The sequence below is a fragment of the Panulirus ornatus genome, chromosome 25 (genome assembly GCF_036320965.1).
Source record: "Panulirus ornatus isolate Po-2019 chromosome 25, ASM3632096v1, whole genome shotgun sequence".
Classification (NCBI taxonomy): domain Eukaryota; kingdom Metazoa; phylum Arthropoda; class Malacostraca; order Decapoda; family Palinuridae; genus Panulirus; species Panulirus ornatus.
The window spans coordinates 24858547-24879234 of record NC_092248.1 but is presented as its reverse complement, the minus strand read 5'-3'; the positions used below and the strand labels follow the sequence as shown (position 1 = coordinate 24879234).

Here is a 20688-nt window from a genome sequence, read left to right as displayed (position 1 = left end):
ACCAGGTATTCCCAATCATCAGTCCTTTTTCAGCACATAAATCTACAAGCTCTTCACCATTTCCATTTACAACACTGAACACCCCATGTATACCAATTATTCCCTCAACTGCTACATTACTCACCTATATATATATATATATATATATATATATATATATATATATATATATATATATATATATATATATATATATATATATATATATATATATATATATATATATATATAATATATATATATATATATATATATATTATATATATATATATATATATATATATATATATATATATATATATATATATATATATATATATATATATATATATATATATATATATATATATATATATATATATATATATTTGTTTTATTTTTTATTATACTTTGTCGCTGTCTCCCGCGTTTGCGAGGTAGCACAAGGAAACAGACGAAAGAAACGGCCCCACCCCCCCACCCCCCATACACAAGTTTATACATACGTCCACACACGCAAATATACATACCTACACAGCTTTCCATAGTTTACCCCAGACGCTTCATATGCCTTGATTCAATCCACTGACAGCACGTCAACCCCGGTATACCACATCGCTCCAATTCACTCTATTCCTTGCCCTCCTTTCACCCTCCTGCATGTTTAGGCCCCGATCACACAAAATCTTTTTCACTTCATCTTTCCACCTCCAATTTGGTCTCCCTCTTCTTCTCGTTCCCTCCACCTCCGACACATATATCCTCTTGGTCAATCTTTCCTCACTCATTCTCTCCATGTGCCCAAACCACTTCAAAACACCCTCTTCTGCTCTCTCAACCACGCTCTTTTTATTTCCACACATCTCTCTTACCCTTACGTTACTCACTCGATCAAACCACCTCACACAACACATTGTCCTCAAACATCTCATTTCCAGCACATCCATCCTCCTGCGCACAACTCTATCCATAGCCCACGCCTCGCAACCATACAACATTGTTGGAACCACTATTCCTTCAAACATAACCATTTTTGCTTTCCTAGATAATGTTCTCGACTTCCACACATTCTTCAAGGCCCCCAGAATTTTCGCCCCCTCCCCCACCCTGTGATCCACTTCCGCTTCCATGGTTCTCATCCCCAACAGACTTCATACTTGCCCCTCTTTCCAAAACTCTTGCATTTACCTCCCTAACAACCCCATCCATAAACAAATTAAACAACCATGGAGACATCACACACCCCTGCCGCAAACCTATATTCACTGAGAACCAATCACTTTCCTTTCTTCCTACACGTACACATGCCTTACATCCTCGATAAAAACTTTTCACTGCATCTAACAACTTTCCTCCCACACCATATATTCTTAATACCTTCCACAGAGCATCTCTATGAACTCTATCATATGCCTTCTCCAGATCCATAAATGCTACATACAAATCCATTTGCTTTTCTAAGTATTTCTCACATACATTCTTCAAAGCAAACACCTGATCCACACATCCTCTACCACTTCTGAAACCACACTGCTCTTCCCCGATCTGATGCTCTGTACATGCCTTCACCCTCTCAATCAATACCCTCCCATATAATTTACCAGGAATACTCAACAAACTTATACCTCTGTAATTTGAGCACTCACTCTGATCCCCTTTGCCTTTGTACAATGGCACTATGCACGCATTCTGCCAATCCTCAGGCACCTCACCATGAGTCATACATATATTAAATAAACTTACCAACCAGTCAACAATACAGTCACACCCTTTTTTAATAAATTCCACTGCAATACCATCCAAACCTGCTGCCTTGCCGGCTTTCATCTTCCGCAAAGCTTTCACTACCTCTTCTCTGTTTACCAAATCATTTTCCCTAACCCTCTCACTTTGCACACCACCTCGACCAAAACACCCTATATCTGCCACTCTATCATCAAACACATTCAACAAACCTTTCAAAATACTCACTCCATCTCCTTCTCACATCACCACTACTTGTTATCACCTCCCCATTTGCGCCCTTCACTGAAGTTCCCATTTGCTCCCTTGTCTTACGCACTTTATTTACCTCGTTCCAGAACATCTTTTTATTCTCTCTAAAATTTAATGATACTCTCTCACCCCAACTCTCATTTGCCCTTTTTCTTCACCTCTTGCACCTTTCTCTTGACCTCCTGTCTCTTTCTTTTATACATATCCCACTCAATTGCATTTTTTCCCCTGCAAAAATCGTCCAAATGCCTCTCTCTTCTCTTTCACTAATACTCTTACTTCTTCATCCCACCACTCACTACCCTTTCTAATCAATTCACCTCCCACTCTTCTCATGCCACAAGCATCTTTTGCGCAATCCATCACTGATTCCCTAAATACATCCCATTCCTCCCCCACTCCCCTTTCTTCCATTGTTCTCACCTTTTCCCATTCTGTACTCAGTCTCTCCTGGTACTTATTCACACAAGTCTCCTTCCCAAGCTCACTTACTCTCACCACCATCTTCACCCCACCATTCACTCTTCTTTTCTGAAAACTCATACAAATCTTCACCTTAGCCTCCACAAGATAATGATCAGACATCCCTCCAGTTGCACCTCTCAGCACATTAGCATCCAAAAGTCTCTCTTTCGCGCGCCTGTCAATTAACACGTAATCCAATAACGCTCTCTGGCCATCTCTCCTACTTACATAAGTATACTTATGTATATCTCGCTTTTTAAACCAGGTATTCCCAATCATCAGTCCTTTTTCAGCACATAAATCTACAAGCTCTTCACCATTTCCATTTACAACACTGAACACCCCATGTATACCAATTATTCCCTCAACTGCTACATTACTCACCTATATATATATATATATATATATATATATATATATATATATATATATATATATATATATATATATATATATATATATATATATATATATATATATATATATAATATATATATATATATATATATATATATATATATATATATATATTTTTTTTTTTTTTTTTTTTTTTTTTATACTTTGTCGCTGTCTCCCGCGTTTGCGAGGTAGCGCAAGGAAACAGACGAAAGAAATGGCCAACCCCCCCCCCCCCCCCATACACATGTACATACACACGACCACACACGCAAATATACATACCTACACAGCTTCCCATGGTTTACCCCAGACGCTTCACATGCCTTGATTCAATCCACTGACAGCACGTCAACCCCTGTATACCACATGACTCCAATTCACTCTATTCCTTGCCCTCCTTTCACCCTCTTGCATGTTCAGGCCCCGATCACACAAAATCTTTTTCACTCCATCTTTCCACCTCCAATTTGGTCTCCCTCTTCTCCTCGTTCCCTCCACCTCCGACACATATATCCTCTTGGTCAATCTCTCCTCACTCATTCTCTCCATGTGCCCAAACCATTTCAAAACACCCTCTTCTGCTCTCTCAACCACGCTCTTTTTATTTCCACACATCTCTCTTACCCTTACGTTACTTACTCGATCAAACCACCTCACACCACACATTGTCCTTAAACATCTCATTTCCAGCACATCCATCCTCCTGCGCACATCTCTATCCATAGCCCACGCCTCGCAACCATACAACATTGTTGGAACCACTATTCCCTCAAACATACCCATTTTCGTTTTCCCGAGATAATGTTCTGGGACTTCCAACATTTTTCAAGGCTCCCAAAATTTTCCCCCCTCCCCCCCCCTATGATCCATTTCCCGGGTCCATGGTTCCATCCGCTGACAGATCACTCCCAGATATCTAAAACACTTCTATTCCTCCAGTTTTTCTCCATTCAAACTCACCTCCAATTTGGACTTAAACCCTACCCCTTCGGGTACCTAATTAACCTTGCTCTTATTCATTTTACTCTCAATTTTCCCTTCTTCCCACACTTTACCAAACTCAGTCCAGCTTTTTGCAGTTTCTCACATGAACCCAGCCACCAGCGCTGTTCATCGCGAACAACAAATGACTCACTTCAAAGCTCTCTCATCCCCAACAGACTTCAAAACTTGCCCCCTCTTTCCAGGATTTCTTGCATTTTCCTCCCTTACAACCCATCCATAAACAAATTAAAAAACCCATGGAGAAATCACCCCCCCCTCCCGGCAAAACCTACATTCACTGAAACAATCACTTTCCTCTCTTCCTACACGTACACATGCCTTACACCCTCGATAAAAAACTTTTTTTCATTTTTGCCTTTTAAAATTGCCTCCACACCATATATTCTTTAATTCCTTCCCCAGGGCTTCTCTATCAACTCTTATCATATGCCTTCTCCAGAGTCCATAAATGCTTACTTACAAATCCATTTGCTTATATATATATATATATATAATATATATATATATTATATATATAAAATATATATATATATTATATATATATATTATATATTATATATATATATATTATATATATATTATATATATATATATTTGTTTTTATTTTTTATTATACTTTTTTCGCTTTTCTCCCGCGTTTGGGGTAGCCAAGAAACAGACGAAAGAAATGGGCCCCACCCCCCCCCCCCCATACACATGTTTTATACATACCCCCCACACACGCAAATATACATTACTACACAGCTTTCCATGGTTTACCCAGGCGCTTCATATGCCTTGATTCAATCCACTGACAGCACGTCAACCCCGGTATACCACATCGCTCCAATTCACTCTATTCCTTGCCCTCCTTTCACCCTCCTGCATGTTCAGGCCCCGATCACACAAAATCTTTTTCACTCCATCTTTCCACCTCCAATTTGGTCTCCCTCTTCTCCTCGTTCCCTCCACCTCCGACACATATATCCTCTTGGTCAATCTTTCCTCACTCATTCTCTCTATGTGCCCAAACCACTTCAAAACACCCTCTTCTGCTCTCTCAACCACGCTCTTTTTATTTCCACACATCTCTCTTACCCTTACGTTACTCACTCGATCAAACCACCTCACACAACACATTGTCCTCAAACATCTCATTTCCAGCACATCCATCCTCCTGCGCACAACTCTATCCATAGCCCACGCCTCGCAACCATACAACATTGTTGGAACCACTATTCCTTCAAACATAACCATTTTTGCTTTCCTAGATAATGTTCTCGACTTCCACACATTCTTCAAGGCCCCAGAATTTTCGCCCCTCCCCCACCTGTGCTCCACTTCCGCTTCCATGGTTCTAAACCCCAACAGACTTCATACTTGCCCCCTCTTTCCAAAATCTTGCATTTACCTCCCTAACAACCCATCCAAACAAATTTAAATCAACCATGGTGAATTAAACCCCCCTGCGCCAACAATATTCTGAGAACCAATCCTTTTTCCTCTTTTTTCCTACACGTACACATGCTTACATCTCGTAAAAACTTTTATGCATCTAACAACTTTCCTCCCACACCATATTTTTCTTAATACCTTCCTCAGAGCTCTCTTTAACTTATCTATGCCCTTTTCCGACCATAAATGCTACATACAAACCATTTTGCTTTTCTAAGTATTTCTCACATACATTCTTCAAAGCAAAAAAACCTGATCCACCCCATCCTTACCACTTTCTGATACCCCCACTGCTCTTCCCCGATCTGATGCTTGTACATGCCTTCACCTTCAATCAATACCCTCCTATAATTTACCCGGAATATCAAAAAACTTTACCTCTGTAAATTTGAGCACTCACTCTGATCCCTTTGCCTTTGTACAATGGCACTATGCCGCATTCGCCAATCCTCAGGGACTCACCATGAGTCTATAATAATTAAATAAAATTACCAATAGTCAACAATACAGTCACCCTTTTTTAATAAATTCCATGCAAATACCATCAAACTGCTGCCTTTGCGGCTTTCATCTTCCGCAAAGCTTTCACTACTCTTCTCTGTTACCAAATCATTTTCCCTAACCCCTCACTTTGCACACCACCTCGACCCAAAAACCCTATATCTCCACTCTATCATCAAACACATTCACAAACCTTTCAAAATACTCACTCCATCTCCTTTCACATCCCCACTACTTGTTATTCCCTCCCTTTGCGCCCTTCACTGATTTCCCATTTGCTCCTTTTACGCAATTTATTTACCTCTTTCCCGAAAATCTTTTTATTCTCCTAAAATTTATGATTTCTCTCTCACCCCAACTTCATTTGCCCTTTTTTTCACCTCTTTTCACCTTTCTCTGACCCCCTGTCTCTTTCTTTTATCATTTCCCCCTCAATGATTTTTTCCCTGCAAAAATCGTCCAAATGCCTCTCTCTTCTCTTTCACTAATACTCCCTTCTTCTTCATCCCACCACTCCTACCCTTCTAAACAACCACCTCCCACTCTTTCTCATGCCACAAGCATCTTTTGCGCAATCCTCACTGATTCCCTAAATACATCCCATTTTCCTTTTCCCCACTCCCCTTACTTCCATTTTTCTCACCTTTTTCCATTCTGTACTCAGTCTTCCCGGTTACTTTCACAAAAAGAGAGGAGAAAAGAAGAAGAGAGAGAGAGAGAGAGAGGAGAGAGAGAGAGAGAGAGAGAGAGAGAGAGAGAGAGAGAGAGAGAGAGAGAGAGAGTGCATGATAGTGTTGATTTGGTTAAGAAGTTATATCATCTGCAGCTGTTGCCTGGACTGTTGCTTGTGTCATGCCTGATCCTGAACACGGCTTACCGCTCCTCTCTGGTGGCTCACCTCATCGTCCAGGACAAGGACGCTGAGATCAACACCTTCCACGACCTGCTGGCTCGTGATGGATGGCAGTGGGGCACTGAGCGAATAGGTGACGTGCTCATTGTATATTTCCAAAATAGTCCAAATCCAGAGGTTAAAAGGATATCTAAAGAGCTGCAGGTGAGTGACGTGCAGGTGTTACCATCACATCTGGCAACGTAAAATACTTTCATTGGTAGTATAAATGTTGAGTCCAAGTTTTCTATCTAATTGCTTTGATCTTTGCCCAACATTCGTGTCAATATCTGAACTTGTACCGTAATTACTCTTAGTCCAATGACTTAGTTTTGGTTGCCTGAGATAGAGAGGAAAATAATTTATTTTGGAAGACACAATACTTCGGTTAAACGAGAAATCTCAGCAGATTGATCAAATGATAAAACAAGCAAATATTTTATATTTTTACGCTAAACTTTTACCAAACTAACTTAAACACTTCTTTACTATGCACTGAAGGTGAAGTTAACGGTCGCTTTTATTGCTAGAACTGTATTATCATAGCTTTTCTAGATGCTACTAAAAAGAAGAAAGACTAAGAAATCCTTTTGTGAAGTTGAATGGCATTTTCATAACGCGACTCTAGGAGTCATCCAACATATATAACTGAAATGAGAAAGCTCATAGATACCATAGTTACTATGGCGGTGTATGGCCACTGAAAACTGTTACAGTGTACATTAAGATGGAGCTACTTCATGTACTGTTATACACCGTACGTCTGAGACTTACATATACGTAGGAGGAACATCAAGAAATGATATACATTACGACACACATAGGACACAGTGAAAGCAACGTCTGATGATTAAGGAACACAATAAACCTTGAAGGTTGATGACGTAAAACAATAAACCTTGAAGCTTGATGACGTAAAACTTGTCACACTTGCGTGTCATAACATTTACAATCAATGTTGCTTACAAGAAACTGACGATCCCAACGTGACGTTATCAACTCTCTAGATCGTACTGCTCCTAAAGAACGACCCAGGCTGAGCCACCAGCGCCAGACACGTCAGATCAGACGAGAAACATTATCCTTCGTAAGTAATATTCACAATAACATAATGGGTAATGGGATGGGAAAATATGACTATTATGAGCGATAACATAATGAGTAGTGGGATGAGACGATATAACTATTATGAACAATAACATAATGGGTAGTGGGATGGGACGATATGACCATTATGAGCCATAACATAATGGGTAGTGGGATGGGACGATACAACCATTATGAACCATAATATGATGGGTAGTGGGATGGGACGATACAACCATTATGAACCATAATATGATGGGTAGTGTGACGGGAATACAGAGAAAAGGTAGAATAAAGAATATAACGAGAGGGATAGAAATGCTATATCAAAGACTGTCATGGAAATAAAGATAGCGCCGGAGCCAGTGAGTCAGATATGGTTGGTGGTTGTGACTGGTGCTTGGAGGAACCCTAAGTAGAGTGCAAGCTGGAGGTTATTGATGAACTAACTAGCTAATTAGAATAGCTAATTGATATAACTAACCATACACAATACATTTTTTTCTTTTCGTTTCTGCAAGTCCAAAAACTAGAGGTCGAGTTTTAAATAATACTATTTTTTGTTTTTACTTTATTTCAAAATTGCTTTTCCTTAATGTTTACTTCATTCTTATGGATTTTCCTTTACTATTTCTCTATGATCCTTTGCTCATATTCTTTCTATAGAGCACTAGGGCCGTAGTGGCGTCGTGATGCAAGAATACCGAACATTGTGACCAGAGTTATGGAACCTAGTAAGATCTCATCCCTAATGATATTGCTATCCTCGTTAACCGGATTAGCTTCTTTGTGAGCTGAACATAACATTCATCGGGTCGATCTACAGGAAATGGTGAATGTCCCCTCAGACTTGACGATGGTGTTAAGGTTATGTTCCATATATGGCTGCGTTTCGTATACTGGTGATGTATTACAGATGATATTAAAGATACCATATGCCTCTCAAACAGAGGATATTCTCTATAAAGCATAATGTTATGTATAGATGAAGCTTGAAGGACAACTTCATCTTTTAAAACTTGTCATTTTATTTAGATGGTCAAACAAAATTTTCGTGATTTTCTGTCTTTTTGGACATATATGCCAGACTATCATAACATAAACAAAACACCATACGAGGCTGTGGTGCCAGAAAAAGCCAGAAACACAGAAATGACTATGGTAATATGAGTATACGACTTGAGAGAATATATATATATGGAACCATGGAAGCGGAAGTGGATCATAGGGTGGGGGAGGGGGCGAAAATTTTGGGAGCCTTGAAAAATGTGTGGAAGTCGAGAACATTATCCCGGAAAGCAAAAATGGGTATGTTTGAAGGAATAGTGGTTCCAACAATGTTGTATGGTTGCGAGGCGTGGGCTATGGATAGAGTTGTGCGCAGGAGGATGGATGTGCTGGAAATGAGATGTTTGAGGACAATGTGTGGTGTGAGGTGGTTTGATCGAGTAAGTAACGTAAGGGTAAGAGAGATGTGTGGAAATAAAAAGAGCGTGGTTGAGAGAGCAGAAGAGGGTGTTTTGAAGTGGTTTGGGCACATGGAGAGAATGAGTGAGGAAAGATTGACCAAGAGGATATATGTGTCGGAGGTGGAGGGAACGAGGAGAAGAGGGAGACCAAATTGGAGGTGGAAAGATGGAGTGAAAAGGATTTTGTGTGATCGGGGCCTGAACATGCAGGAGGGTGAAAGGAGGGCAAGGAATAGAGTGAATTGGAGCGATGTGGTATACAGGGGTTGACGTGCTGTCAGTGGATTGAATCAAGGCATGTGAAGCGTCCGGGGTAAACCATGGAAAGCTGTGTAGGTATGTATATTTGCGTGTGTGGACGTGTGTATGTACATGTGTATGGGGGGGGGTTGGGCCATTTCTTTCGTCTGTTTCCTTGCGCTACCTCGCAAACGCGGGAGACAGCGACGAGGTATAAAAAAAAAAAAAAAAAAAAAAAAAAAAAATATATATATATATATATATATATATATATATATATATATATATATATATACATATATATATATATTTTATTTTTTTATTTTGCTTTGTCGCTGTCTCCCGCGTTAGCGAGGTAGCGCAAGGAAACAGACGAAAGAATGGCCCAACCCGCCCACATACACATGAATATACATGCACGTCCACACACACAAATATACATACCTATACATCTCAATGTACACATATATATACACACACAGACACATACATATATACACAGCACATAATTCATACTGTCTGCATTTATTTGTTCCCATCGCCACCCCGCCACACATCGAATAACAACCCCTTACCCCCTCATGTGTGCGAGGTAGCGCTAGGAAAAGACACCAAAGGCCCCATTCCTTCACACTCAGTCTCTAGCTGTCATGTAATAATGCACCGAAAACACAGCTCCCTTTCCAAATCCAGGCCTCACACAACTTTCCATGGTTTACCCCAGACGCTTCACATGCCCTGGTTCAATCCATTGACAGCACGTCGACACCGGTATACCACATCGTTCCAATTCACTCTATTCCTTGCACGCCTTTCACCCTCCTGTATATTCAGGACCCGATCACTCAAAATCTTTTTCACTCCATCTTTCCTCCTAAAATATGGTCTCCCACTTCTCCTCGATCCCTCCACCTCTGACACATATATCCTCTTGGTCAATCTATCCTCACTCATTCTCTCCATGCGACCAAAGCATTTCAAAACACCCTCCTCTGCTCTCTCAACAACACTCTTTTTATTTCCACACATCTCTCTTACCCTTACATTACTTACTCGATGAAACCACCTCACAAGACATATTGTCCTCAAACATCTCATTTCCAGCACATCCACCCTCCTCCGCACAACTCTATCCATAGCCCACGCCTCACAAACATACAACATTGTTGGAACGACTATTCCTTCAAACATACCCATTTTTGCTTACCGAGATAATGTTCTCGACTTCCAAACATTCTTCAAACATCCCAGAATTCTCGCCCCCTCCCCCACCCTATGATTCACTTCCGCAACCACTGCTCCATCCGCTGCCAGATCCACTCCCAGATATCTAAAACACTTTACTTCCTCCAGCTTTTCTCCGTTCAAACTTACCTCCCAATTGACTTGACCCTCAACCCTACTGTACCTAATAACCTTGCTCTTATTCACATTTACTCTTAACTTTCTTCTTTCACGCACTTTACCAAACTCAGTCACTAGCTTCTGCAGTTTCTTACATGAATCAGTCACCAGCGCTGTATCATCAGCGAACAACAACTGACTCACTTCCCAAGCTCTCTCATCCAGGACAGACTGCATACTTGCCCCTCTTTTCAAAACTCTTGCATTCACCTCCCTAACAACCCCATCAATAAACAAATTAAACAACCATGGAGACATCACACACCCCTGCCGCAAACCTACATTCACTGAGAACCAATCACTTTCCTCTCTTCCTACACGTACACATGCCTTAAATCCTCGATAAAAACTTTTCACTGCTTCTAACAACTTGCCTCCCACACCATGTATTCTTAGTACCTTCCACAGAGCATCTCTATCAACTCTATCATATGCCTTCTCCAGATCCATAAATGCTACATAGAAATCCATTTGTTTTTCTAAGTATTTCTCACATACGTTCTTCAAAGCAAACACCTAATCCACACATCCTCTACCACTTCTGAAACCACACTGCTCTTCTCCAATCTGATGTTCTGTACATACCTTCACCCTCTCAATCAATACCCTCCCATATAATTTACCAGGAATACTCAACAAACTTATACCTCTGTAATTTGAGCACTCACTCTTATCCCCTTTGCCTTTGTACAATGGCACTATGCAAGCATTCGGCCAATCCTCAGGCACCTCACCACGAAACATAAACATATTAAATAACCTTATCAACCAGTCAACAATACTGTCAACCCCTTTTTAGATAAATTCCACTGCAATATCATCCAAACCTGCTGCCTTGCCGGCTTTCATCTTCCGTAAAGCTTTTACTACCTCTTCCCTATTTACCAAATCATTTTCCCTAACCCTCTCACTTTGCACACCACCTCGACCAAAACACCCTATATCTGCCACTCTATCATCAAACACATTCAACAAACCTTCAAAATACTCACTCCATCTCCTTCTCACATCACCACTACTTGTTATCACCTCCCCATTTGCTCCCTTCACTGAAGTTCCCATTTGCTCCCTTGTCTTACGCACTTTATTTACCTCCTTCCAGAACATCTTTTTATTCTCCCTAAAATTTAATGATACTCTCTCACCCCAACTCTCATTTGCCCTTTTTTTCACCTCTTGCACCTTTCTCTTGACCTCCTGTCTCTTTCTTTTATACATCTCCCACTCAATTGCATTTTTTCCCTGCAAAAATCGTCCAAATGCCTCTCTCTTCTCTTTCACTAATACTCTCACCTCTTCATCCCACGACTCACTACCCTTTTTAATCAACCCACCTCCCACTCTTCTCATGCCACAAGCATCTTTTGCGCAATCCATCACTGATTCCCTAAATACATCCCATTCCTCCCCCACTCCCCTTACTTCCATTGTTCTCACCTTTTTCCATTCTGTACTCAGTCTCTCCTGGTACTTCCTCACACAGGTCTCCTTCACAAGCTCACTTACTCTCACCACCCTCTTCACCCCAACATTCACTCTTCTTTTCTGAAAACCCATACAAATCTTCACCTTAGCCTCCACAAGATAATGATCAGACATCCCTCCAGTTGCACCTCTCAGCACATTAACATCCAAAAGTCTCTCTTTCGCACTCCTGTCAATTAACACGTAATCCAACAACGCTCTCTGGCCATCTCTCCTACTTACATAAGTATACTTATGTATATCTCGCTTTTTAAACCAGGTATTCCCAATCATCAGTCCTTTTTCAGCACATAAATCTACAAGCTCTTCACCATTTCCATTTACAACACTGAACAACCCATGTATACCAATTATTCCCTCAACTACCACATTACTTACCTTTGCATTCAAATCACCCATCAATATAACCCGGTCTCGTGCATCAAAACCACTAACACACTCATTCAGCTGCTCCCAAAACACTTGCCTCTCATGATCTTTCTTCTCATGCCCGGGTGCATATGCGCCAATAATCACCCACCTCTCTCCATCAACTTTCAGTTTTACCCATATTAATCGAGAATTTACTTTCTTATAATTCTATCACATACTCCCACAACTCCTGTTTCAGGAGTATTGCTACTCCTTCCCTTGCTCTTGTCCTCTCACTAACCCCTGACTTTACTCCCCAGACATTCCCAAACCACTCTTCCCCTTTACCCTTGAGCTTCGTTTCACTAAGAGCCAAAACATCCAGGTTCCTTTCCTCAAACATGTATACACATGTATATACATACGTCCACACACGCAAATATACATACCTACACAGCTTTCCATTGTTTACCCCAGACGCTTCACATGCCTTGATTCAATCCACTCACAGCACGTCAACCCCGGTATACCACATCGCTCCAATTCACTCTATTCCTTGCCCTCCTTTCACCCTCCTGCATGTTCAGGCCCCGATCACACAAAATCTTTTTCACTCTATCTTTCCACCTCCAATTTGGTCTCCCTCTTCTCCTCGTTCCCTCCACCTTCGACACATATATCCTCTTGGTCAATCTTTCCTCACTCATTCTCTCCATGTGCCCAAACCACTTCAAAACACCCTCTTCTGCTCTCTCAACCACGCTCTTTTATTTCCACACATCTCTCTTACCCTTACGTAACTCACTCGATCAAACCACCTCACACCACACATTGTCCTCAAACATCTCATTTCCAGCACATACATCCTCCTGCGCACAACTCTATCCATAGCCCACGCCTCGCAACCATACAACATTGTTGGAACCACTATTCCTTCAAACATACCCATTTTTGCTTTCCGAGATAATGTTCTCGACTTCCACACATTCTTCAAGGCCCCCAAAATTTTCGCCCCCTCCCCCACCCTATGATCCACTTCCGCTTCCATGGTTCCATCCGCTGGCAGATCCACTCCCAGATATCTAAAACACTTCACTTCCTCCAGTTTTCCTCCATTCAAACTCACCTCCCAATTGACTTGACCCTCAACCCTACTGTACCTAATAACCTTGCTCTTATTCACATTTACTCTTAACTTTCTTCTTCCACACACTTTACCAAACTCAGTCACCAGCTTCTGCAGTTTCTCACATGAATCAGCCACCAGCGCTGTATCATCATATATATATATATATATATATATTTATTTATTTTCCTTTGTCGCTGTCTCCCGCGTTTGCGATGTAGCGCAAGGAAACAGACTAAAGAAATTGCCCAACCCACCTCCATACACATGTATATAAATACACGTCCCCACGCGCAAATATACATACCCATACATCTCAATGTACACATATATATACGCACACAGACATATCCATACATATACTTGCACACAATGCACACTGTCTGCCTTTATCCATTCACATCGCCACCTCGCCACACATTGAATAACATCCCCAACCTTCCGCATGAGCTCGAGTTAGCGCTAGGAAAAGACAACAAAGGCCACATTTGTTAACACTCACTCTCTAGCTGTCATGTATAATGCACCGAACCGCAGCTCCCTTTCCATATCCAGGCCACACAGAACTTTTCATAGTTTACCCCAGAGGCGCCACATGCCCTGGTTGAATCCACTGACAGCACGGCGACCCCGGTATACCACATCGCTTTAATTCACTCTATTCCTTGTACTCCTTTCACGCACCTGTATGTTCAGGCCCCGATCACTCAAAATCTTTTTCACTTAATCTTTCCACCTCCAATTTGGTCTCCCACTTCTACACGTTCCCTGCACGTCTGACATATATATCCTCTTTGTCAATATTTCCTCACTTATTTTCCCCATGTGATAAGACCATTTCAAAACACTCTCTTCTTTTCTCTCAACCACACATTTTACCACCACACATCTCTCTTACCCTTCCATTACTTACCCCATCAAAACACTTCACACCACAAATTGTCATCAAACATCTAATTTCCAACACCTCCACCCTCTTGCGCACAACACTAGCCCACGCTTCGCAACCATGTAACATTGTTGGAACTACTTCCTTCAAACATACCCATTTTTGCTTTTCAAGATAACGTTCTCCCAGATATGTAAAACACTTCACTTCTTCCAGTTTTCTCCATTCAAACTTACCTCCCATTTGATTTGTCCCTCAACCCCACTGTCCCTAATAACTTTGCTCTTATTCATATTTACTCTCAGCTTCCTTCTTTCACACACTTTAGCATACTCAATCACCAGCTTCTGCAGTTTCTCACATGAATCACACATGAATCAGCCACCAGCGCTGTATCATCAGCGAACTACAAGTGACTCACCTCCCAAGCTCTCGCATCAACAACAGACTGCATACTTGCACCTCTTTCCAAAACTCCTGCATTTACCTCCCATAAAACTCCATCCATAAACAAATCAATTAAACAACCATGGAGACATCTCGCATCCTTGCCGCAAACCAACATTCACTGAGAACCAATCACTTTCATCTCTTCCTACACGTACACATGCCTTACATCCTCGATAAAAAAAATTCACTGCTTCTAACAACTTGCCTCCCACATCATATATTCTTAATACCCTCCACAGAGCATCTCTATCAACTCTATCATATACCTTCTCCAGATCCATAAATGCTACATACAAATCCATTTGCTTTTCTAAGTATTTCTCACATACATTCTTCAAAGCAAACACCTGATCCTCACATCCTCTACCATTTCTGAAACCACACTGCTCTTCCCCAGTCTGATTCTCTGTACATGCCTTCACCCTCTCAATCAATACCCTCCCATTTGATTTCCCAGGAATACTCAAGAAACATTTACCTCTGTAATTTGAGCACTTACTTTTATCCGCTTTTCCTTTGTACAATGCACCATGCAAGTTTTACGCCAATCCTCAGGCAGCTCACCACTAGTCATACGTACATTAAACAACCTTACCAACCAGTTAACAATAGAGTCACCACCTTTTTTAATAAATTCCACTGCAATACCATCTAAATCCGCTGTCTTGCTGGCCTTTAATCTTCTGCAAAGCTTTTACTACCTCTTCTCTGTTTACCAAATCATTCTCCCTAACCCTCTCACTTTGCACACCACCTCGACCAAAACACCCCATATCTGCCACTCTGTCATCAAACACATTCAACAAACTTTCAAAATACTGTCTCCATCTCCTTCTCAGATCACCTCTACTTGTTACCCCTACCAATTAGCCCCTTTCATTGATCTTCCCATTTGTTCCCTTGTCTTATGCACAGTATTTATCTCCTTCCAAACATCTTTTAATTCTCCCTAAAATTTGATGATAGTCTCTCACCCCAACTCTTATTTATCCTCGTTTTTACATCTTGCACCTTTCTATTGACCTCCTGCCTCTTTCTTTTATACATCTCACAGTCATTTGCATTGTTTCCCTGCAAAAATCACCCAAATGCCTCTCTCTTTTCTCTCACTGATAATCTTACTTCTTCATCCCACCACTCACTACCCTTTCTAATCTCCCCTCCTATATGTTCTAGCCCCGATCCCTCAAAAAATCTTTCAGTCCATCCTTCCACCTCCAATTTGGTGTTCCGCTTCTCCTCGTTCCCTCCATCTTTGACACATATATCCTTTTTGTCAATCTTTCCTCACTCATTTTCTCTATGTGTGCAAACCATTTAAACATACCCTCTTCTGCTCAGTCAACCACACTCTTTTGCATTACTACACATCTTTCTTACCCTCTCATTATTATCTCGACCAAACTACCTCACACCACATATTATTATGAAATATTTCATTTACAACCCATCAGCACAACCCTCTCTATAGCCTGTGCTTTGCAACCATATAACATTGTTGGAACCACTATTCCCTCAAGCATATCTATTTTTGCTCTCAGAGATAACGTTCTCGCCTTCCACATATTCCTCAACGCTAGCAGAACCTTCTTCCCCTCGTCCACCTTGTGACTAACTTCCGTTCCATCCACTACTGAGTCCACTCCCAGATATCTAAAACACTTCACTTCCTCCATTTTTTTTTCCATTCAAACTTACCTCCCAGTTAACTTTTCCCTCGACCCTACTGAACGTAATAACCTTGTTCTAATTCAGATTTACTCTCAACTATCTTCTTTCATCCACTATACCAAACTAAGTCACCAACTTCTGCAGTCTCTTACCTGAATCAGCTACCAGCGCTGTATCATGAGCGAACAACAACTCACTCACTTCCCATTCCCTCTCATCCGCAACAGACAGCATACTTTTCCTCTCTCCAAAATTCCTTCGTTCACCTCCCTAACAACTCCATCCATGAACACCACTGACGTAATCCGACATCTGCTGGGAACCAATCACTTTTCTTTCTTCTCACTCGTACACATGCCTTACATCCTTGGTAAAAACTTTTCACTGCTTTTAGCAACTTACCTCCAACACCATATACCCCTAAATCCTTCCACAAAGCATCTCTATCACCCCATGATATGCCTTCTCCAGATCCATAAATGCTACGTTCATCTCTAATTCTAAAGTAATTCTCACATACTTTTTCAAAGGAAACAGCTAATCAACACTTCCTCTACCACTTCCGAAACAACACTTCTCTTCCCCAATCTGATGCTCTGTATATACCTTTATCCTCTCGTCAATACCCTCCCATATAATTTCCCAGGAATACTCAACAAACTTACGCCTCCGAAATTTGAACACTCATCTTTATCCCCTTTGCCTTTTTACAATGGTACTATGCATTCATTCCGTCAACCCTCAGGCATTTACCCTTGCGCCACACATACACTAAATACCCTTACCAACCAATCAACGACACAGTCACCCCTTTTCTAATAAATTTCACTGCAATACTATCCAGACCTGCCGCCTTGCCGAGTTTCATCTTACGCAAAGCTTTCACTACCTCTTCTCTCTTCACCAAACCATTCTCCTTGACCCTCTTACTTTGCACTCCACCCCGACCAAAACACCCTATAGCTGCCAATCTATCATTAAACACATTCAACAAACTTTGAAATATTCACTCCATCTCCTCACTTCATCACTACTTGTTATTACCTCTCCATTTCCCGTATTCACCGATGTTCCCATTTCTTTTCTTGTCTTACGCACTTTATTTACCTTCTTCTATAACATCTTTTTATTTTCCCTAAAATCTAATGATATTCTCTCACCCCAACCCTCATTTGCCCTCTTTTTCACCTCTTACACCTTTCTTTTGACCTCCTGCTTCTTTCTTTTATATCTTTCCCAGTCATTTGCGTTACTTCCCTACAAAAATCGTCCAAACGCCTGTCTCTTCTCTATTGCTAACAATCTTACTTCATCCCACCATTCACTACCCTTTCTAATCTGCCCACCTCCCACATTCTTCATACCACATGCATCTTTTGTGCAAGCCATAAATGCTTCCCTAAATACATCCCATTCCTCCCCTAATCTCACCTTTTGCTATACTGCACTCAATCCCTCCTGGTATTTCCTCACACAAGAGTTTTTTCGAAGCTCACTTACTCCCACGACTCTCTTCACCCCAATATTCTCTCCTCTTTTCTGAAAGCCTTTACAAATCTTCACCTACGCCTCCAGAAGATAGTGATCAGACATCTCTCCAGCTGCCTCTCTCAGGACATCAACATCCAAAAGTCTCTATTATCCACTCCTATCAATTAACACATAATCCAATAATGCCCTCTGGGCATTACTCTTGCGTGTTTTTGTGTGCATGTGTGTTTGCATATGAACTGCATGTTTGTCTTAATGAATTACTTTGAGGAAGACCAAACAATTATCCATCTTTGGTATAGATTTTTATATTTCAGGCAGAAGTCTTAATCTTGACCTTATTGCCTTCATGGTAGGGTCTTTTGTCTCTTTAACAAGGCCAGGAAATTTGTTCTCTCTTCCCACGCAAAGCTTGATAGGTCAATATGCCTCCTAAGCCCAAACTCTGTACTTATACGCCCGCTTGGCCTCAGTATGCTCCAGCTGAGGAGCAGTTCAGGCGGGTGCTAGACGGTGGCTACTCGTACATCACCTTCAAGTCTGCTGTGGTAAAACCCGTGGCAACCAAATACACCAACACAAGAGGCTACACGCCCATCCACATCAGCCGCACCGAGTATCCCGTCTTCCTTGGAAATGGATGGGCCTTTAGGTGAGTTACTGGTCAACGAAAACGAGGGAATAGTTGAGAGTGTTAAGCTCGAAAATTTTAACGAAAATAATATATTTCATAATTATCTTTTACGATCACTTACAATGCACATAAATACTACTAGCCAGCTTATGATTAAAAACTTGTTATAACTTATCAACTTATGTATGTGGAAGGTATTATGAGTATATGGTGTGGGAGGTAAGTTATCAGAAGCATTAAAAAGTTTTTATCGAGGATGCAAGGCATGTGTGCGAGTAGGAAGAAAGGAAAGTGACTGGTTCTCAGTGAATGTTGGTTTACGGCAGGGGTGCGTGATGTCTCCATGGTTGTATGAATTGTTTATGGATGGAATTCTTAGGAAGATGAATGCTAGAGTTTTGGAGACAGGGGAAAGTATGCAGTCTTTTGTGGATGAGAGAGCTTGGGAAGTGAGTCTGTTGTTGTTCGTTAATGATACAACTTTCCACCTCCAATTTGGTCTTCCACTTCTCCTCGTTCCCTCCACTTCTGTCAAATATATCCTCTTTGTCAATCTTTCCTCACTCATTCTCTCCATGTTACCAAACCATTTCAAAACACCCTCTTCTGCTCTCTCACCACACTCTTTTTATTACCACACATCTCTCTTACCCTATTATTACTTACTCGATCAAACCACCTCACACCACATATTGCCCTCAAACATCTAATTTTCAGCACATCCACCCTCCTCCGCACAACTCTATGGCCCAAGCCTCGCAACTATATAACTTTGTTGGAGACACTATTCGTTCAAACATACCCATTTTTGCTTTCCGAGATAATGTTCTCGACTTCCATATATTCTTCAATGCTCCCAGAACATTTGCCCCTTCCCCCACCCTATGATTCACTTCCGCTTCCGTGGTTCCATCCGCAGCCAAATCCACTCCTAGATATCTAAAACACTTCACTTCCTCCAGTTTTTCTCCATTCAAACTTACCTCCCAGTTGACGTGTCTCTCAACCTTAATGTACCTAATAACCTTGCTCTTATTCACATTTACTCTCAGCTTTCTTCTTTCACACACTTTACCAAACTCAGTCACCAGCTTCTGCAGTTTCTCACCCGAATGAGCCACCAGCGCTGTATCATCAGCGAACAACAACTCACTCACTTCCCAAGCTCTCTCATCCACAACAGACTGCATACGTACCCATTTCCAAAACTTGCATTCACCTCCCTAACAACCCCATCCATAAACAAATTATACAACCATGGAGACATCACACACCCCTGCCGAAAACCAACATTCACTGACAATCAATCACTGTCCTCTCTTCCTGCACGTACACATGCCTTACATCCTCGATAAAAACTTTTCACTGCTTCTAACAACTTGCCTCCCACACCACATAATCTTAATCCCTGCCACAGAGCATCTGTATCAACTCCATCATATGCCTTCTCCAGATCCATAAATGCTACATACAATTCCATTTGCTATTCTAAGTATTTCTCATATACATTTTTCAAAGCAAATACCTGATCCACACATCCTCTACCACTTCTGAAACCACACTGCTCTTCCCCAATCTGATGCTATGTACATGCCTTCACCCTCTCAATCAATACCCTCCATATCCTTTTCCAGGAATATCAAAGAAATCTTATAACTATGTAATTTGAGCACTCACTTCTATACTCTTTCAATCAATACCCTCCCATCCAATTTCCCAGGA

General features: G+C 41.2%; 1 protein-coding gene across 1 annotated transcript in view; it reads left to right on the top strand.

The window, feature by feature from the left end:
• Window positions 1–8729, top strand: part of LOC139757345 (ionotropic receptor 21a-like) — a 94836-nt gene extending 86107 nt beyond the window's left edge. The window contains exons 9-10 of the mRNA XM_071677768.1: window positions 6605–6835; window positions 8673–8729. Coding sequence (XP_071533869.1) covers window positions 6605–6835; window positions 8673–8729 — 288 coding nt within the window. The remainder of the gene's footprint in view (window positions 1–6604; window positions 6836–8672) is intronic.
• The last annotated feature ends 11959 nt before the right edge of the window (window positions 8730–20688 follow it).